Genomic DNA, 18142 nt, shown 5'->3' on the forward strand with positions numbered 1-18142 from the left:
CATGGGCACGTCACTGCAACCCCCCCGGCTTCTGCTCCGCGGCTGCTGAGTGACCCCTCATCTGGGACTCTCCTCAGCTCTTTCCGGGATAGTGGCACAGTTGCCCCTCCGTTGGTCTTCCTTGGTCTCTTGTGCTCTGAGGGCCTCTGGATGTCTGGAGCCTGGATCTCCTCCATACCTGCTTCATGCCCTGGAGGACGGGGTTGTGGCTCCCCACACCCTCTAGCAGATCATTACATGAAGGAACCTTTTAAATACAAGCGCGCTCATGCTCACAGGTGTACACACGGGTGCTCACACACACAAACTACACCCTTTTTGGCTCCTACCTCAAAGCACACTGTGCGCTGTCGATCTTACGTGCTGCACAATAATATTCAATATTTAGTATTTACTGTTATATTCACATAGATCATCGCGATGATGTTGTTTATTATATTGCTCTTTTTTTTGCTTGTTTTCTCTTTTTTCTTTCTCAACAGGTGATCCAAGTGATTGATATATGTATTTTTTGTCTGTTTGTTTTTTGCCCTTTATCAGCGTTCCTCTTCCCTGCTGTTTTTCTTTCCCTCTTTCTTTCTCCCTTTTCTTTTCCCCAGTCAAGTCTGTCCCGTATTTAGCAAGTGAAAATAAAATAAAATGAACAATAAAAGCAAAGGTGTATCAAATAGACCAATACGGCAAGGCTGGGATGGTCCATTTGTTAAAGTAAATCCGTTGGGCATCTTTCTTTGCCTTTAGACAATAATTCTGATGGCAAAAGAACCAAACGGGACAGGCGAAAAAAAAAAAATCTATTGACAGCACTAATATGCATTTGTTTTTTATATACTGTTTAATAGGATATTGTAACCCAGGATAATATGGTTTGGTGTGAATTGTATTTTATACATTTGGGAATTGTATTCACATGAGTGTGAGTAGTTGTAATTTCATTGCTGGGGTTCTTTTGTTCCATTGTCAAATTTGCTCATGGCAGCCAAATAATTTAATGTGGGCATCTAATCGTCACTGTTGTCACTAGTCACCCCAGAAAGCAAACAATAATTTAATATACGTTAAATCAGAGTTATACTGTTATGGAGGTATGTAAGGATGACACGAGAACTCACATTTTACTCCAACTTTAATCTCAGCTTCACTCAACTGGTTTCACAACGTGCCAAAACATCTCCTAGAACCCAGAAACATTACTCATCCCACTTTTCTTCTTGCTGGGTGTGAGTGGAAACCCTGATGGTCCGCCATGCTGTCAACTTAATTTTCATTGAATTCTGACCACTTTTGCACCCTCAGTTAATATAAAAACAATGTGAAAGTAACTACTAAAGACCAAGAGGACATAAGTGGAAATTCAACTGATGTTAAACAAAACAAATTACCTAAAATACTTCAGATTAATATATTTTACTTATCTAATATTATGATAAATGATGTAATGGTGTTGATTAAAACATTTTAACAGTTCTATTAAAGACTAGGCTCTAACATAAGCAGCAAAAGACAACTTTACATCAGGCTATTTAATTTATGAAATCAAGATTAGTTTACAATAATTTTGGTGAATTCACTCCTGCACTGAATGATGTCCTTCTCTAGTCTGCATCCTAACTGGGAGTTACCTATAGTTAAAGGAGAACTCACAGACTGTCACTGCTTCAATTTGCCGAGTCGCTTCATCTACAAAAGAAACCAAAACCAAAAAGTGAATGAAGGACATGAAAAAGTTAAGGAAAGGGCATACTTTGGTCAGATTTGAAATTTTCCACCTAAGACATCTCTCTCTGTTTCACTAACTCATCCTAGCTAATATAATCCGCCTTTAGTATCAGTTACGTTAGCAATCTAACTTCAGTTAATGACATTTTTGATGTATCTAATAATGACCACGGTGACAGTCATACATCTACAATCAGTGTTGCCAACTTCTCAGCAAGGAGGAGTCCTAAAAGTCACTAGAAGTCGCTAAATGACGTCATCGCCTGATTTGCATAATTGGTCATGCTAATGTAATTGTAACCTAAGTTGTTGAAGAGAGAAATAACAACGTGGAACGAGACATAAAGTGAGTAAAAAACGTAGAACTACAAATTAAATTTCTTTTAGCAATTATTGTTTTTTTTAATGTCACAATTCCAACCCTGCTCCTTTACCCGGGCTTGGACCGGCAAAAGTGACCCGAAATAGGCACTCAGGTGGAGTTACTTTGTGTGTGTGTGTGTGTTTATAAGTAGTTTTAAACCTTGTGATCCACAAAACAACATAACAGTAAAAGAAGAACTGACTCCGTTACAGTCAGTGCGGGAGCAGCGGCTTCGCTCATGCGCGATTCATTTGCAGTTTGGACGCATAGATGTGAACATCTCCTGCCCTGATAGCAGCTGGGGGAGGACTATCCGCCTGTGAGCGCTTTGGCTCGGGCGAGGTGCCCACGGCAACACCGCTGCTTGTTGTTGAGCGATACGCGCTTTCACGTCAAAAAGTCGTCATAAATAAGTCTCCAATGATACCAGAAAAAGTCGCCAGATTTGTCGCCAGTCGCTTTTTAGAAAAAAAGTCGCTAAGGGGGTTTGAAAACTCGCTAAATATAGCAACGAAGTCGCTAAGTTGGCAACACTGTCTACAATATGTGTCAATGTATTGCATGTTCAGCAATATATGTACAGATGGGGTGTACCAATGTGAGAGGGGTGCGATGGAACAGTCTAACTGATAACAACTTTTCAACTATAAATCACACTGTCATACACATACACTGTCAGATTTCATCAGTATTTTAACATTGATCCAACATTTATATAGCACTGAGATTTCAATCTTGACTTTAATGATAATGTGGATGAAAACTCTACATCAGTTTAATCTCATCTTACTATCTGGGGCATTTTATCTACTTCACATCTATACCAATTAAGAATCACCAGATCTCCCCTGTGCTTTGAACCTCAGTGTGTATTTAGTGCAACAGAGAGGTTGGATAACCTCCAGCTCTATTGGAAATTGCAAAATCATGCCACCTTTCCTAAGCAGTGGTTCCACTGCACATTCAGACTGCCAGTTTCCACCGTGTTCACCTTGCTTTACCCGTCCAAATGGATGGACTCATAACCACTGCTACATTATCAAGTGGAGTTATTCTTGTATTTAGCACATTTAGTATGGTACACCAGATATCACTAAAAGACCTTTAATCTCTTCGCTGTTTACCCCTCAAGATCTCTCTCTAACTTGGAAAGTCATATATTGTATTTCTGACAATAAATTGTACTGTTAAAAAATGCAACTGTGAACATGGGAGCCATTATAAGTGTGCAGATGTCTGTACATGCATCTTTTACAGTGAAAGAGTGAGCCTGTGGTTTCTGTTTGAATATTTCACCCATGACCGGTGTGTTTGCTTAAACTCCAGTTTAAACACCATCACACCCTACCAGTGAAAAAGCAAACATTACCAACATGTAAATACAGTTAAGTCATTTAATTTGTGGGTAATATGAAGTCCACAAAAAAAACTATTAAAAAAAAAAACAGAAAAAAAACATGCTGATCAAAAATATTCCATTAATGTTTTTAATCACAGTTTTATTTTCATACGCCTACACATTACATTTTATTCACTGTTTACACGTGCAAATTAGACAGCCTTGTTACTGCCTCTAGTGCCAAGTTTAAAGTCCTTGATTAGGATATTAAATTAGGATTAATGACCGATTGAGGCGATCGTGGCTCAAGAGTTGGGAGTTCGCTTGTAATCGGAAGGTTGCCGGTTCGATCCCCGGCTTGGACAGTCTCAGTTGTTGTGTCCTTGGGCAAGACACTTCACCCGTTGCCTACTGGTGGTGGTCAGAGGGCCCGGTGGCGCCAGTGTCCGGCAGCCTCGCCTCTGTCAGTGCGCCCCAGGGTGGCTGTGGCTACCATGTAGCTTGCCATCACCAGTGTGTGAATGTGTGTGTGAATGGGTGGATGACTGGATATGTAAAGCGCTTTGGGGTCCTTAGGGACTAGTAAAGCGCTATATAAATACAGGCCATTTAACATTGATCCTAATCTTCCAAATCATGTCAAGCAGAGCTCTTGGACGTCGCTGAAACTTCATGATCATGACAGTGTCGGACAGTGTCAGATTATACATTTACCAGGGTCCCAGCCATGTTTTAGATCAGAGGGGGGATAGGGAGAAATAAAACACTGTTTTTTTTTTAATATGGTGATAAATAGTGCCACTGCAGATGTACAGTTAACATTACAACACCTGAGCCTTTAATTTCTAACTGCTTATATATATTTTATGATGACCTTGCATGAAATATTGATTCAGAAACACTGGATGTTTTTTTTTTCTGCCTGGTATCCATTGTTGTAAAATAAATAAGAAATAAGCAGTTTTATTAAATAATTTAAAGTTGCACACCCTGTGATTACCAATTTGATATATTTGTTTTTGTAATTTTAAGGATTAAATCCAAATGTGTCAGTGTTGGTAAGTATCTACTGGGTAGCTAAGCAACAATTGATTTCATGAGTATTTCACATACACACTGAACTGGAGTTATATGATAGACTGTACATAAAAGACGGACATGGCCACTGTAATGTTACCTGTTGGTGTTAAATTTGGCTTTAGTGTGTACACTAAAGCCAGATACTCAGTTATGAAACCTCCTCTGGCATTAGCATCAGCATAGAAACCTGTGTACCTGGAGGCTTCATGGCAATGCTTTCCATGGCACTATTCACACAGTATGTGCCAATATTCTGTGAATAGGCAACAGGTCTTAAAAGATGTAATCCACCTCTTACCTGTGGGAGCTGACAACCGTGTAATGGAATCATTTTGGATGTGAAAAATGAGCCCTGTTCTATTATTTAATGAGTCCTTGATGGGTTACGCTGCTGTTACCTTTTCTGTCTCAACACACTCAGCCATCACTGTCAGCCTCTGCTTCAGGTGGGCCGATTCCAACGCCTGCCTTATTTTTATTAACTAAAACAAAAAGGTATGAAGGTTGCAAGTTGATCTCAAGGTGTTTGCGGCCTGCTTACTGTGACAGACAGAGAGAAACAAAAACCTTCATTAAATCTTTAGGATGTCTGGCCTGGTGGTGGTGGTGGTGGTGGTGGTGTGTGTGTGTGTGTGTGTGTGTGGTCCAGTAACAAGACAAGTAAGAGTGCCCAAAGGCTCATTAGATAATGTGGATCTATGGTCTGTTGGGAAGAGCAGTGAAGAAGTAGGGCTACACTGAGTTTAGTGAAAGACTGATTATTAACCCCCCCCCCTGATAAGCCACAGCTGTATGTCATAGCATCTGTATGTTAATAAAACATAAGTGTCCCAGCTTCTGAGGAATTTGCTTGACTTATCCACGAACTCACCTGTTGAGCAGCTCACAGTCGCCATAGTGACGGGACTGCCGGATACCTGAGTTGGGTGCTTGGCAGGCATCCGAGGCAAAGGAGAGTCAGCCATCTGAAGGGGTCGGGCTCTGTAAGCACTGCAGAGGACGCAGAGGGTCAGACACGTCCTATTTTTCATCATGCCGAGAAAAAGTGATGCGGCTAAAATGGAAGAAGGTGAGTTTATGGCTGAACGACTGGCGGATTCGTTTAGTTTCACTTGTAATTGAAGAAACTGCAGACAGGTTTACCTACTCAAGGAGGATTCAAACCTTTTTACTTTTGGGTCTAGGGTCTGACATCATGTTGGCTTCCTTCTTTAATTTGATCCACTAACTTGTGGCCTCATTTTGCTGAATAAGGTGATTGCTGCAGTAAGAAGATCGCTCAGAAGGCGCGTTAGTGCAGTTAGACGTTCCTGTCCATTGTGCCTGTAAAAGGAAAAATCCACCTGATGTAAATTTGGCTGCTTTCTCTTTTTGGACCAATGCAACACTTCCACTTACTTTGAAGTGCTCGCAGTGTAAGAGTTAATTGTGTTATTGTAAAAACCTGCATGACTTTAAACGCTCTCAAGGTTGGTGCAGGATGCTCTATAGCTCAGGATATTTTCTCTTGTTGCTCTTGTCCAGCAACACAGGGCAAAAACAATCCCAAGAAACCAAATATTATGTTTGGCAGTATCTTTTTGTTTCACAATGTGAAACTAGTATGTCACTAATTATGAAATTATATTTCTATCTTTAATACCCCCGCCCCTAACTTTACAGATTAGGGTTGTGTTCCTTCTTCTAGTTCAACTTCACATTTACTTTCACTACTTCTGCAACACAGGGAAGGAATTAGTCTTGGTCTGCTCACCCATCACAAGACACATCCAGCAGCGCACAACATGATACAAAATACAAGTGCATGTAACAGATCAGTGCAATGTAACAATACCTGTCTTTAAAGTGCTTTTTAGTGCAGTGAGGTGCAGTCCAGACTAATGAACAGGGCAAGAGGCTCAGTTAATATTGGAAATGCATGATGTGTGCATGTGTGTGTAAGTTTCATTGTATAATATATTCAAAGTCTTTCTTGTCTACATGCTCTCAGCTATCTCATGTCTCCTGCTGTGTCTCTTCATCTAAAGACTTCCCCGTGCTTTTATAGTCAGTTTATTTCTTGCCCTTTTCACATGGTGTACTTGCACCTCAGTTAGTTATCTGAGCCAGTGTTACACAGCACTTCTTGTATTTTCAAGTTTTTTGCATCTTGAATTTGGATTTGTTTTTATGTATTGTTTTGAGAACAAGATGCTGCAATTTACTGAAAACTGTGCAAACACACATGGAAATGCAGTAAATAAAGAAAGAGAACAACATCAAACTATCTTCTGCTTGAAGTGTCAGTATCAGTTACTGTCCTGAAATATTTATATACAGTGTAGTCATCAGTAACTTTTGTGTATAATAATTAAAAAAATCATTGTTTTATTGGCATTTGACTAAAAAGTAATTAGCATGACACCTGACATTATACTAAAGGTACACTGTATGCTCCAGGGGAAAGAACCTTATCAGTTCCCTCTGAGCTTCGTTCCACAGCCCAAAGACTTGTTTGTGAAGTTTGTCTGTAATTATAGAGGTGTACACATGGGAGTGTGTGGTTGGCAGTCTCTCTGTGTTGGCCAGTATTAGTGATCTGTTGAGGGTGCACCCTGCCTCTCAACCAAAGTCAGCTGGGATATGTTCCATTGACGCTGCACTGGTCATTTTAAAAATCACCCCAAAACATTCAAGGGACATTTAAAACCCCGCCACTAAAAATGTGTTAAGAATGTTGCTGGTAAACATTTTTAAGCACTTATCACCAATCGTTTTTATAATTTTAGAGTAAGGTATCCTCCCTTCTTAAGTGTGATACATTCACTTTACAAAAAAAGTCCAGTTTTTTAAATTTTTAATTAAATTAACGTTATTAACCCCGTAAAACCTGATTCATGAAATAAAGGCCAGAAAGTTCAACTTTTAAAAAAGTATTTAATTGAACCTTCTGACAAATAAAAAAGCATTTAAATATTAATTTGCTTTTATTTTAAATTGTGCAATCTATTGGGTAATTTATTTAGGTTTTTGGGGAAAACAATTACACTCATAATGTGAAAGTGTCAAAAACTCACAAAAACTTGTGTAGCAAATATGATACACTTCGCATTACATCTGCAACTTGAAATCTTGATTTCTTGAGCAGTAACGACCCCCTGGTTAAGTTATTAAAGTTTTATTTGTTTTTGTTTTTACCACACTTGAGAACCACGTAGGCAGTCTGAATGCATTTTAAACGTGTCATCTTATATCCTGAAGCCAGTTGATGATAAAAAATCCTGCAGGCAAAGAGTCTATAAATGATATCTGTAAGCTGTGCTGGGGAAGGCGGGTGATATGGTTCAAGCCGGGCTGATTATTTGATTGTGTTGTTTTCTTTTTGATTGTGTGTCTGTGTTCTTCCTCAGTTGGGATCGAGATAGACGGGGATTTAAGTGAAAGTGACGGTGAGTGAATAAAACTGCATTTCACTTCTTTATTACAACGATGAAAATTCCAGAGTCTAATTAAATGCTCAGAACATCAACCGTGTGGTTTACACAGATGGTGGCACTCAGAGGAGACCGAACAGGAGGCAGGCTGGAGGAAGAGGAGGCGCAAAGGGACGAGGACGAGGCAAAAAACCTGCTAGCGACGATGAGGATGAGGATGAGGAAGACGAAGCTCCCAGGGGGCGGAGGGGAGCAAACAGGAAGAAGCCGGCCAAGAAACGCGGTGGTGATGATGAGGATGAGAGTGAGGATGAGCCTCCCAAGAGGAAGCGAGGAGGAGCAGCCAATAAGAAGAAAGGAGGCAAAGCCCAGGACAGTGATGATGACGACAGTGATGTGGGGAAAGGAAAGAAGGGAAAGAAGGGAGGAGGGAGGAAAGGAAAGAAGGAGGAAGAGGAAGAGGAGACTAAGGGTAAGAAGGGTGATGGCAAAGGGAAAGGGAAGGACAAGGGCAAAGACAAGGATGATGACAAGGACAAGAAGAAGAAGAAGAAAAAGGGTGACAGGTAGGTCAGAGGAATTCATTGTATCCTCACGATGAATCTTTAAGATTATTTTTAGGCTCCCCTCAATTCCCTAACAGTCAGTCATGTGGGATTTGACTCCGTCTGTCCTTTCTCCACCAGTTCATCAGATTCCAGTTCCAACTCGAGTGAGGAAGAGGAGTCCATGTCAGAGGGAGAGATGGCTCGGTTGATGGAGGAAGTGGAGGAGAAGAAGAAACTAATCGCCAACATCAGGAATAAACCATGGAGGATGCAGCGGCGGCTCAAACACCTAAAGTAATCTCCTTCTTTCTCATGTTACTCATATTTTAGCATTAAACTTATCTTTGACTGAAATATTTGTATTTTTAAAACGGTTTAATTGCATTCTAATGAACATTTTTTCCATTTCTTCACAGAGAGGCTCAAGAATTTGTGGATAAGTTTGAAGGAGCTTTGGGGAAAGGGAAAGGCCGGAAGTGGTATGCCTACAAAGTGATGATGACAAAGGTTAGGCACAATATTCAGATTTCATCCTTGTATTTGCGTGTGCTTTGCTTCTCTGATTTGCTGTCATTTTGTTTTTTAAATTTAAGAAATGGATCAAGTTTCAGAGGGATTTTGAAAATTTCAGAACAGCGTGCATCCCCTGGGAGAGGAAGATCAAGGAGGTGGAAAGTAAGTTTGTTGTTTACAGCACATGTGTGTTTAACAGCAATGGAAACCTCCTTCTGGACAGATGCAAAAACGAAAAATGTTCTCACTGTCCCCAGGCCACTTTGGGTCATCTGTTGCATCTTACTTTATCTTCCTGCGATGGATGTATGGCATGAACCTCGTGCTTTTTGGCTTCACCTTTGGACTTGTGGTTATCCCTGAGGTGACATCATGTTACTCAGAAAAATGCAAAAATGCAAAAACTGTACTGTTGATGGTCAGATGTTGATGCTTCCATGTACAAGAGCTTTAATCCAATGGGATTGACTGACAGCTAATTTGGTTACTAAAGACAGCAACACAAGGTAGTCTCCACCTACACAGACAAGAATTACCAAACACCCATTTTTCACTATATAAACAACACTTTGAAGCCATTTACCTTTCCCTCCATGTAAATTCTCAAGTAAAGTCTTGTTTATTTCAGTTTACACACTTAGCGTGCGACAAACATCAGCTCCTGGGTCAGTTAGTTCAAAAAGATAAGAATTCAGAGATAGAGGCAGTGAGATGGGGTCACAAGGCACATTTTTTTTCAAATCGATTCATTTTTTATTTTTTTTTTGAATCGATTAAACTAAAACACGAAAGCTTTCTTTCATACAAATTTGCCATTGCTAGGAAGGCCACACTGAACATTCAGACATTTCAAGAAGCGTGTCCAGTTTTCCTGACAGCTAAGATCGAACCTTTCTGTTAGTAAACTCTCATTTAAGAACACTAGATGTTGATAAAAGAGAGTCAGCTGATGGCTATTCAATGACGAAATTGGAATTTGTCGCCATGTTGTCAGGAACAAGGTGTACTGTAATTCACACAAACAAATTCAGGGTTTCATATCATCTCCAGGTCCTGATGGGTCTTCCCTATGGGTCTGTTCCCAGGAAGACTGTACCCAGAGCAGAGCAGGATACTGCTCAAGACTACTCTGTCCTCATGGACTTCAATGTGAGTTTAATGCAAAATGAACACTTTTCTTTCTAAATACAGGAACCTTTGGTGCTCTATCAAACATCAGATGTTTTAGACAAAGGAAAATAACTTGAGTTGCGATGAATATTCACTTTTCCTGTCTGTTGACAGCCACAATGGTCTCAAGAGGAAGGAAAAGTAAAAAAATATATATATTTCTTTTATTACCACCTGGAGCACACAAGCATAAGATAACTGTCAGATCTCTGATGGAGCATCTCACCATTTCAATTAATGCTATTTTTTTATATTTTCAGTCTTATCCCTTTTTGATCACTAGGCAAGAAAGATAAGTGAGAAAACATGATGTCATTCCTTCCATTCTCAGGGGTACTGCAAATATTCAGTGCTGTTCTACGGATATTACAACAACCAGAGGACCATCGGTGTGCTAAAGTTCAGGTTACCTTTGTCCTATCTCATGGTCGGCATCGGCACCTTCGGTTACAGCCTGATGCTTGTGATCCGCACGTGAGTCTGCAGCACAGCGCAGAAGGACGCATGCATTTGCCTTTTTAATTGTTAACAGTTCAGTCACCTACTTCACAAACCAGGTGACCCTAAATTCAATGCGCAGTTAAGAAAACGGATGGATGCAGGGATATTTTGATTGATTGATTGATTTTTTGCCAAAAGTTTTGATTAGTTTGTGAAAAATATCTGAAGGTGAATTAGTAGGTACGGTATTTTTTACTTTCTTTGCTTGCAGAATGGCCAAAAATGCTGATGTTGGTGGTGGAGACGGGGAGGATTCAGACTTCACCTTCGCCTGGAAGATGTTCACCAGCTGGGATTACCTCATTGGCAATGCAGAGACCGCTGACAACAAGTACGCCTCCATCACCACCAGTTTCAAGGTAACCAGAGCAAGCTTAAAGCCTTTGGGATGCTCAGTATGATATATATACAACATCCAATACACTTCTCTTACAATATTTTGTAGTTTTTACAGGAATTGGTCTAGCAAGGAAACTTTATTATCTTATTTTATATTGTAGGCATGATTTTATTGTACATAAATAGGGCCATTCAAAAATGTATTCCTGTGTGAAATATAAAGGGATCATAAACGACCTCACCCTTTTAGTCTCTATAATAGCTTGGTTATAACTGCTTGTTATAATGAAAAAGTGCTCTACTGACAGTCAGTTCCCCTCATGTTTGGCTAAGAACAGGAGTCCATTGTGGACGAGCAGGAGAACCAGAAGGACGAGAACATCCATCTGCGCAGGTTCCTCAGAGTCCTTGCTAACTTCCTGATCACCTGTAGCCTCGGTGGCAGTGGGTACCTCATCTACTTTGTGGTGAAGAGATCTCAGGAGTTCGCCACAAGGGACGACCTCAGCTGGTACGAGAAGAATGAGGTAATGTTGGTCACAGTCACAATGCTTGTAAATACTTAGCTCGGTTTATATAAAGATGATGGAGATCGAAAATAAAAGCTTATGAATCATTTTGACTGGTTTGTTCAGATGGAGATCGTCATGTCTCTTCTGGGGCTGGTGTGTCCACCTCTGTTTGAGACCATTGCTGAGCTGGAGGACTACCACCCTCGGATTGCCCTCAAATGGCAGCTCGGACGCATCTTTGCCCTCTTCCTCGGAAACCTCTACACGTTTCTGTTCGCCCTGTTTGATGAGGTCAACACCAAGGTATTGCAGCTGTCGTCTCCATTCAATTTGACAGTGGCACATTTATCTGAGTTATTGTAAAGTTGAGCCAAAATTTAACCTTGTACAGAAGCACTCAAATGAAATGGTTACATATATTACAAAAATTTACCTCTCACATTAAGATTTTTAAAATTTTTACTTTTCTCTCTGTTGCAGTTGGAGCAAATAAATAAATAAAACTGCACATTACAAATATTAGAAGAGTCCATCATCCACATTTCAAACTGGTTAATTGAAGGAAAATCTTCTCCAATTAAGATCATTATATCTATATCTCTATGTCTCTTGTCTCTATATCTCTGTCTCTCTCTTTCTCTCATATCTATCTATCTATAGCTCATCTATCATTATATCAATATGTATATATACATACACACACACACACACACAGAGATTATCTTCTTTGTTCTCCTCAGCTGGAGGAAGAGCAGGCCATAAAGAACGCCTCCATCTGGGCCATGAAGGAGTACTACGCTAACTACTCACGTCTGATGAATGACTCGGAGGCCACCCCACCTCCAATGGACCCAGCTGATGTCATTAGAGGACCCTGCTGGGAGACTGCAGTGGGCATTGTAAATAAAATGACAACTTATTTTTTATATATCTATAAACATCTCAATTGCAAGACAGACCACAACCACTTATTTTAAATGCATGTCTTCAGAAAACATAATTACTTGGGTCTGGATAATGTGATCAGAAACTTCCTCCTTCTTCATCTGATGTGCCAAAAATTGGGAAATTATGGAATACCCCCAACACAGTTCATATTTTTCATGCATCACACAGAGCAGTTTTAAATTACTCCAAAGAAGGCATGAACTAGAAGTGTTAAAATTTATGTTTAACTGTGCTGTTCCAGGAGTTTGTGAAGCTGACTGTGTCAGACATCCAGGTGTCCTACCTGACCATCCTGATTGGTGACTTTGCCCGAGCCGTGATTGTGCGTTTCCTCAACTATTGCTGGTGCTGGGACCTGGAGGCTGGATTTGTAAGTCTCTTGATTACCGTATTTTTCGGACCATAAGGCGCACTAAATTATAAGGCGCACTGTCGATGAACGGGTCTGTTTTCATACATAAGGCACACCCGATTATAAGGTGCATTAAGCGAAACAAAACAGTCAGATAAGTCAAACTTTACTCAACTCATTCTTCTTGCTTCCTCCACTTCCATACTATTGATTCATTAATGTTGAATTCTCTCGCAGCTGCTCTATTCCCATGTTGTTGCAGTATATTAACCTCGTATTGTAGATGAATTATCTCAGTTGTTCTCCTGACTGAAGTTTGGTCCGTTTACAGCATCCTGCCATGCGATTGAAGTTAGCGTTTATCCTCCAGCTTTACTGTTTATGTAATGCTAACATAGCTGTGTTGCTAGCGATCACTTAGCACATCATTATATACCAGCTGGTCCAACTTCAGTAACCCTACAAACATCACTGCTGTTTAGTTTTCTGTCTTCATTTATGTTGGAAGTGATAGCAGAGCTGTACGTTTTAATTTTTTCAGAAATCTCTCAGTCAGAACATGCTATATCATGTTTAGGTGGGAACTAGCGAGCTAACTTCCTGCTAACTTCTAACTCCGTTAAATTTAATAAATTCTGTTTTCATGGATGCCTGGCCTGTTAAACTTAATTGTTACACCTGGTAACGCAGCAACGCGGATCATTTTATTAAAGGTGAAAGAATTCAGACGGTTTTTAACTCTCAGTGATGCTGCAGTGTTTGTTTGACTTTGGGACCTGAAGCGGACGGAGTTTTGGACCCACATTACTCCGCGAGGCTCCTGAGTACAAAAGCCGCAATGCTCCGACAATCCATCAAGCGGTGCGGCTTCGTAGCTTACCAAAGTCCCACTACAACATTTTTTGACAGATTTTTGAGTGCAGTGTACCACATAAAATTGGTTCGAGGTCAGGAAGCACAACCGGAATTCATACATATGACGCACCGGATTAAAAGATGCACTGTCGATTTTTGAGAGAATTAAAGGATTTTAAGTGCGCCTTATAGTGCGGAAAATACAGCAAATTAATGTAAACTGTCCACAGCTCCTTCATATCTCTGGACACTGTACATGTGGAGAGGAGCCTCAAACTGAGGCTAACCTTGCTTTCATAAGATGTCAGTATGTCTTCGGTAAAACAAGATGTAGTAATATGGATTTTATTTAGGAATACACCAGAAGTCCACTGTAGGTTTGGACATTAGAATCGTGAAGCATTTGATGAAACTTTTGATGAAATGTGGCTCAATAAAAATTAAGAGAACACTTGATTATCACAGTATAACACAAAGTCTGTTAAACTTCAGAAATAATAATCTGTCTGGTTAGGAATCATAAACCACTGTGGATCCATTTCAGCTACTTTGGTGCAAATGAACATAAAAAAAACGCGCAGTGCTAACAAAATGATAACTCAAAACGATAAAGTAATGTTTTTGCAGGTGGTGGCCACAGACACTGGCTCTCACCTTATCCCTAACCCTTTCCCCTTAATTTTCTCTGATTGTGTTTTTTTGCTAGTGTCCTTGGTACTATTCTTAGTAGTTTGGAGGCATTTGCCTGAAAGAAAATCTGGCACAAAATCTGACCCCCTGTGAGTAAATACTTGGCGAAAGTGGGAAGGAAAAACTCCCTTTTCACAGGAAGAAACCTCTGGCAGAACCAGGCTCAAAATGAGACCAAAATTGATCTAAAAATGTATCCTTGCATTCATTTTGTTAGATAGTTTGCAGAACTCATCCACCTGCATACTGGAGCTAGAGGCATGACCACTTGACAAGTGCTGGTGTCTTTTGAAGCGTTTTAATTGAATTACCTGACAAATATTAATGCTTGCTCCAGTTTCCTGTACCCACTAGTCTGTTTTGCTGCGAAACTAATACTTGTCTTTGTCCCTTCAGCCATCATATGGTGAGTTTGACATCAGTGGCAATGTTCTTGGATTGGTCTTCAATCAAGGCATGATTTGGTACAAACTCTTCTTATGAGTGCCATGTACACTGATCTACAACCCTTCTAATTATCATGCTACTTTAAAGCTGAGAAACCATTTATGTGATAATTATAATACATCTTTTTCCTACTCAGTGTTTTTAAATTTGACCTATTTCTGGTGATAACCCAATCTCGTGCTGGTATTTACCTGCTCACTTGATTCTCTTTGATATCAGGATGGGAGCATTTTATGCTCCTGGGCTGGTGGGCATCAATGTGCTCCGCCTCCTCAGCTCCATGTACTATCAGTGTTGGGCTGTGATGGCCACTAACGTCCCCCACGAGAGAGTCTTCAAGGCCTCCAAGTCCAACAACTTCTACATGGGTCTCCTGCTCCTCGTGCTCTTCCTCAGCCTGCTACCTGTTGTCTACACTATCATGACGCTGCCACCTTCATTTGACTGTGGGCCTTTCAGGTGATAAAAAGCACAGATATTAATCTGAACATGAGATACATGAAGTGATTTGCTAATATGAAATACAGCAAGTGAGTTATTGTTTGCAGTGGAAAGGACAAGATGTTTGACGTGGTCATGGAGACGATTGACCTGGACCTGCCGGCTTTCATGGGGACACTCTTTAGCTATGCAGCTAACCCCGGTCTCATTATACCAGCTGTACTCCTCATGGTGTGAGTGCAGACACACATAAAACCCATGCATCATTTTCAATTTTGGCCCTAAATATATTATTACTCATTTGGTGGAACGTTTTGCCAATTTTGTAATGTTAATCTTATGTAATCATACATTCTAAAACTGAACAATAGAAGCACAAACTGGCCTACATGCGGGTGTGCAATTACTTAAAATCCCTTTTTTTTTAAAGAAAATTTCAAGAAAATGAATCCTGTCCCATCTCTTTTACAGGCTCGCCATCTATTATTTGAACTCAGTATCTGAAGCATACCAAAACTCCAACATGGAGCTGAAGAAAAAGATGAAGATGGTGTGTAGAAAAAGTCCACAGTTCAGTCTGCACATGTGCTGAATGGGGCTCTTGCTGTGGAGCTGAGCACTGCTGAAACTATGACTTGGAATAATAACTTTTGAGCAGAAATTTAGCTAGTGATAGTGGTCGTGATGTTTGATAGAGACATTTATGTTTACCTCAAGGCACTCCTGAAGGTTTTTACTGCTAATGAACTAATGTTAGATCCAAGATTGTTATTACATGCCATCAGACATAGATTCCCTCTATTTTGGGACATTAAGTTACTTAAAGATCTGCTCAACGAACAAGCCAACTGTAATTCCTACTCTTTTCTTGTTTATAGTACATCATACCCAAAGACCATATTGTGTGCATCTATTCTTGTGTCCAATAGAAGCTCCAAAACTATTACTGCCTAACTCTATTTCTCAATCCAGGCTCGCGACGAGGAGAAGAATCGTCGGAACAATGCAGACACCACCAACCAGGTCATGAAAGACCTGGAGGACCTGCTGCCGAACCGATCCCTCATTCCCCCTGATCCACCAGAGCCTGGTCAGAACCACACCCTGATGATAGCTTTGATTTTCAAAGCGTAACTCTGATTAGGCTACAAAGTGGACTGTTTTCTCTCTCCCTGAACAGAAAAACCACCGGAGCCAGAACCAAAACCAACAAAGACAAAGCCCGGGTCAGCCGGCAAAGGTGTTAACCTGCAGAAAGATGTGGCTCTTGCATCGCCCAATCCTAATGCTCGAGCGCCAGTAAGCAGGCCACCTGGACCCAGAGGACCTGGACCCGGTCGAGGCCGTGGGAGAGGGCCACCTCCGAGATAACAGTGAAAGAAACTAATGTTCCTGTAGGTTGTTTTCATTCCTCAGTCTTTCTTAATTTCACTGAAGACTTTATTAACAGCTCCTTGAAGTCAGCTGGAAAGAATTTTTGGATATTTTTATCCTATAAACTGTAACCCACAGTACAGTCCATCTATGTTTCTGCTCAGTAGCTAAACTGCAACCATATTTAGCCCTTTTAGCCAAATGTATGGCCCAAACGGGACATCTCTTGGTCAATAGCTTCTGTCTAAACTTGAAATATCTGACATGGCATTGTTGGTGCCAGGTCTAGATCATAATAATACAAAGACAGGGAGAGAAGAAATGGTGAAAGTCAAATAAAGAAAGCTAAAGTTCATCATCCTGCATTTTTAAGTAGATGTGGTGAAAGATAAATAGGCAGCCAAATTGTTTCTGATTGGCTGGAAAATTATAATATATAAACACTCAGGTGCAACTTAGTTCAACTTAACAACTGTAAGGGCACATAAACTATTAAACTAGATAGAAGTAGCCATATTAGTAGTCACTGATTTAATTTCACTATGTTAATAATGTTAAAATAATGTGATAATTTTGAAGATAACCTACCTACAACCTAGATATACATCCATTTTCTTAAGGTAGAAACAGTGTGTGTTCATTTTCACATATTTTTTCTTATATTTACACCAACTTTGTATTAATTGTATGAGACTGACTTTCCAATAAAATTCTTTCAATAACATTTGTAAAATATCAGCTTACTTTCTTTATTTGCTTCTATTTTCTTTTTCATTTATACTATAAGTGATTGTCGTGTAGTAAAACTGTCAGAACAGTTGCCAGTATGTTATTAATTTTTCAATTTTCATACTATTATATATTGTATACTACCATAGGTTACTGTAATGATACCATGCCCTTGATTACTGTAAATTTGGTGTATTTATGCTATTAGCAGCATGATTGCCAGTATTAATGTTGATTTTACAGCTTTCTCTTCCACATATGCACTGTACTCTCTACTATAGTGATTCTTGTGCCAATCTGCTCACTTCCCTGAAGGTTCAGCTTTCAGCCAGCTCCAGTCCTTGCACCTGCCTCAGCCTCAGCCTCACTTACATCATTGGAACTCAGTACTTTTGAGGAATCACACCTCCCGGCCCACTTTCCACAGCACCTGCTTCCTCAGTTCTGGGACCCAGCCTACCCTCTGACATATCTCATCCCTACCTCTGCACTCTGGACCTTAAATAAGATAATCCAACTTAGTCACTACAAACACCATTCCCTCATTACTCTGTATCAAACAGAGCTAACTTCATTTCTTGCTGTCCACAGACACTCCCAGACCCTCAGCCCTTGTGAATTGTACACACACACACACACACACACTGGTATTTTATTTTGCAGTTCACCTGCTGTTATGTTAATATACTCAGACCTTACAGTATGTTCCCATACTTGCCAAGAGTAACAGTGAGTTGCTGTGTTTCCTTCAATATTCCCCTACTACCGACAGCAGCGTTTAGTTTTTTGTTTTTATAATATCATGTAG

At 40.2% G+C, this 18142-nt stretch overlaps 1 protein-coding gene across 1 annotated transcript; it reads left to right on the forward strand.

Moving 5' to 3' along the window:
• The first annotated feature begins 1436 nt into the window (after window positions 1-1436).
• Window positions 1437-18096, forward strand: tmc2a (transmembrane channel-like 2a). Its single transcript, XM_019361302.2, has 22 exons — window positions 1437-2065; window positions 5385-5571; window positions 7892-7930; window positions 8028-8481; window positions 8602-8757; window positions 8880-8970; window positions 9057-9138; window positions 9234-9340; window positions 10027-10125; window positions 10478-10620; window positions 10859-11006; window positions 11325-11513; window positions 11622-11801; window positions 12239-12397; window positions 12688-12816; window positions 14740-14807; window positions 15010-15249; window positions 15339-15464; window positions 15703-15781; window positions 16204-16321; window positions 16412-16625; window positions 17650-18096. The coding sequence occupies exons 2-21, from the start codon at window positions 5535-5537 to the stop codon at window positions 16600-16602; spliced, it is 2835 nt and encodes a 944-aa protein (XP_019216847.1). The 5' UTR covers window positions 1437-2065; window positions 5385-5534; the 3' UTR covers window positions 16603-16625; window positions 17650-18096.
• Window positions 18097-18142: the final 46 nt, after the last annotated feature.

The sequence above is a fragment of the Oreochromis niloticus genome, linkage group LG7 (assembly GCF_001858045.2).
Source record: "Oreochromis niloticus isolate F11D_XX linkage group LG7, O_niloticus_UMD_NMBU, whole genome shotgun sequence".
NCBI lineage: Eukaryota > Metazoa > Chordata > Actinopteri > Cichliformes > Cichlidae > Oreochromis > Oreochromis niloticus.

Coding starts and splice junctions, on each gene's coding strand:
- tmc2a (XM_019361302.2), top strand. CDS start 5,535: ATGCCGAGAAAAAGTGATGCGGCTAAAATGGAAGAAG. Junction 11,514..11,621: donor GCTGGTACGAGAAGAATGAG/GTAATGTTGGTC, acceptor TGGTTTGTTCAG/ATGGAGATCGTCATGTCTCT. Junction 16,322..16,411: donor CCCTGATCCACCAGAGCCTG/GTCAGAACCACA, acceptor CTCCCTGAACAG/AAAAACCACCGGAGCCAGAA.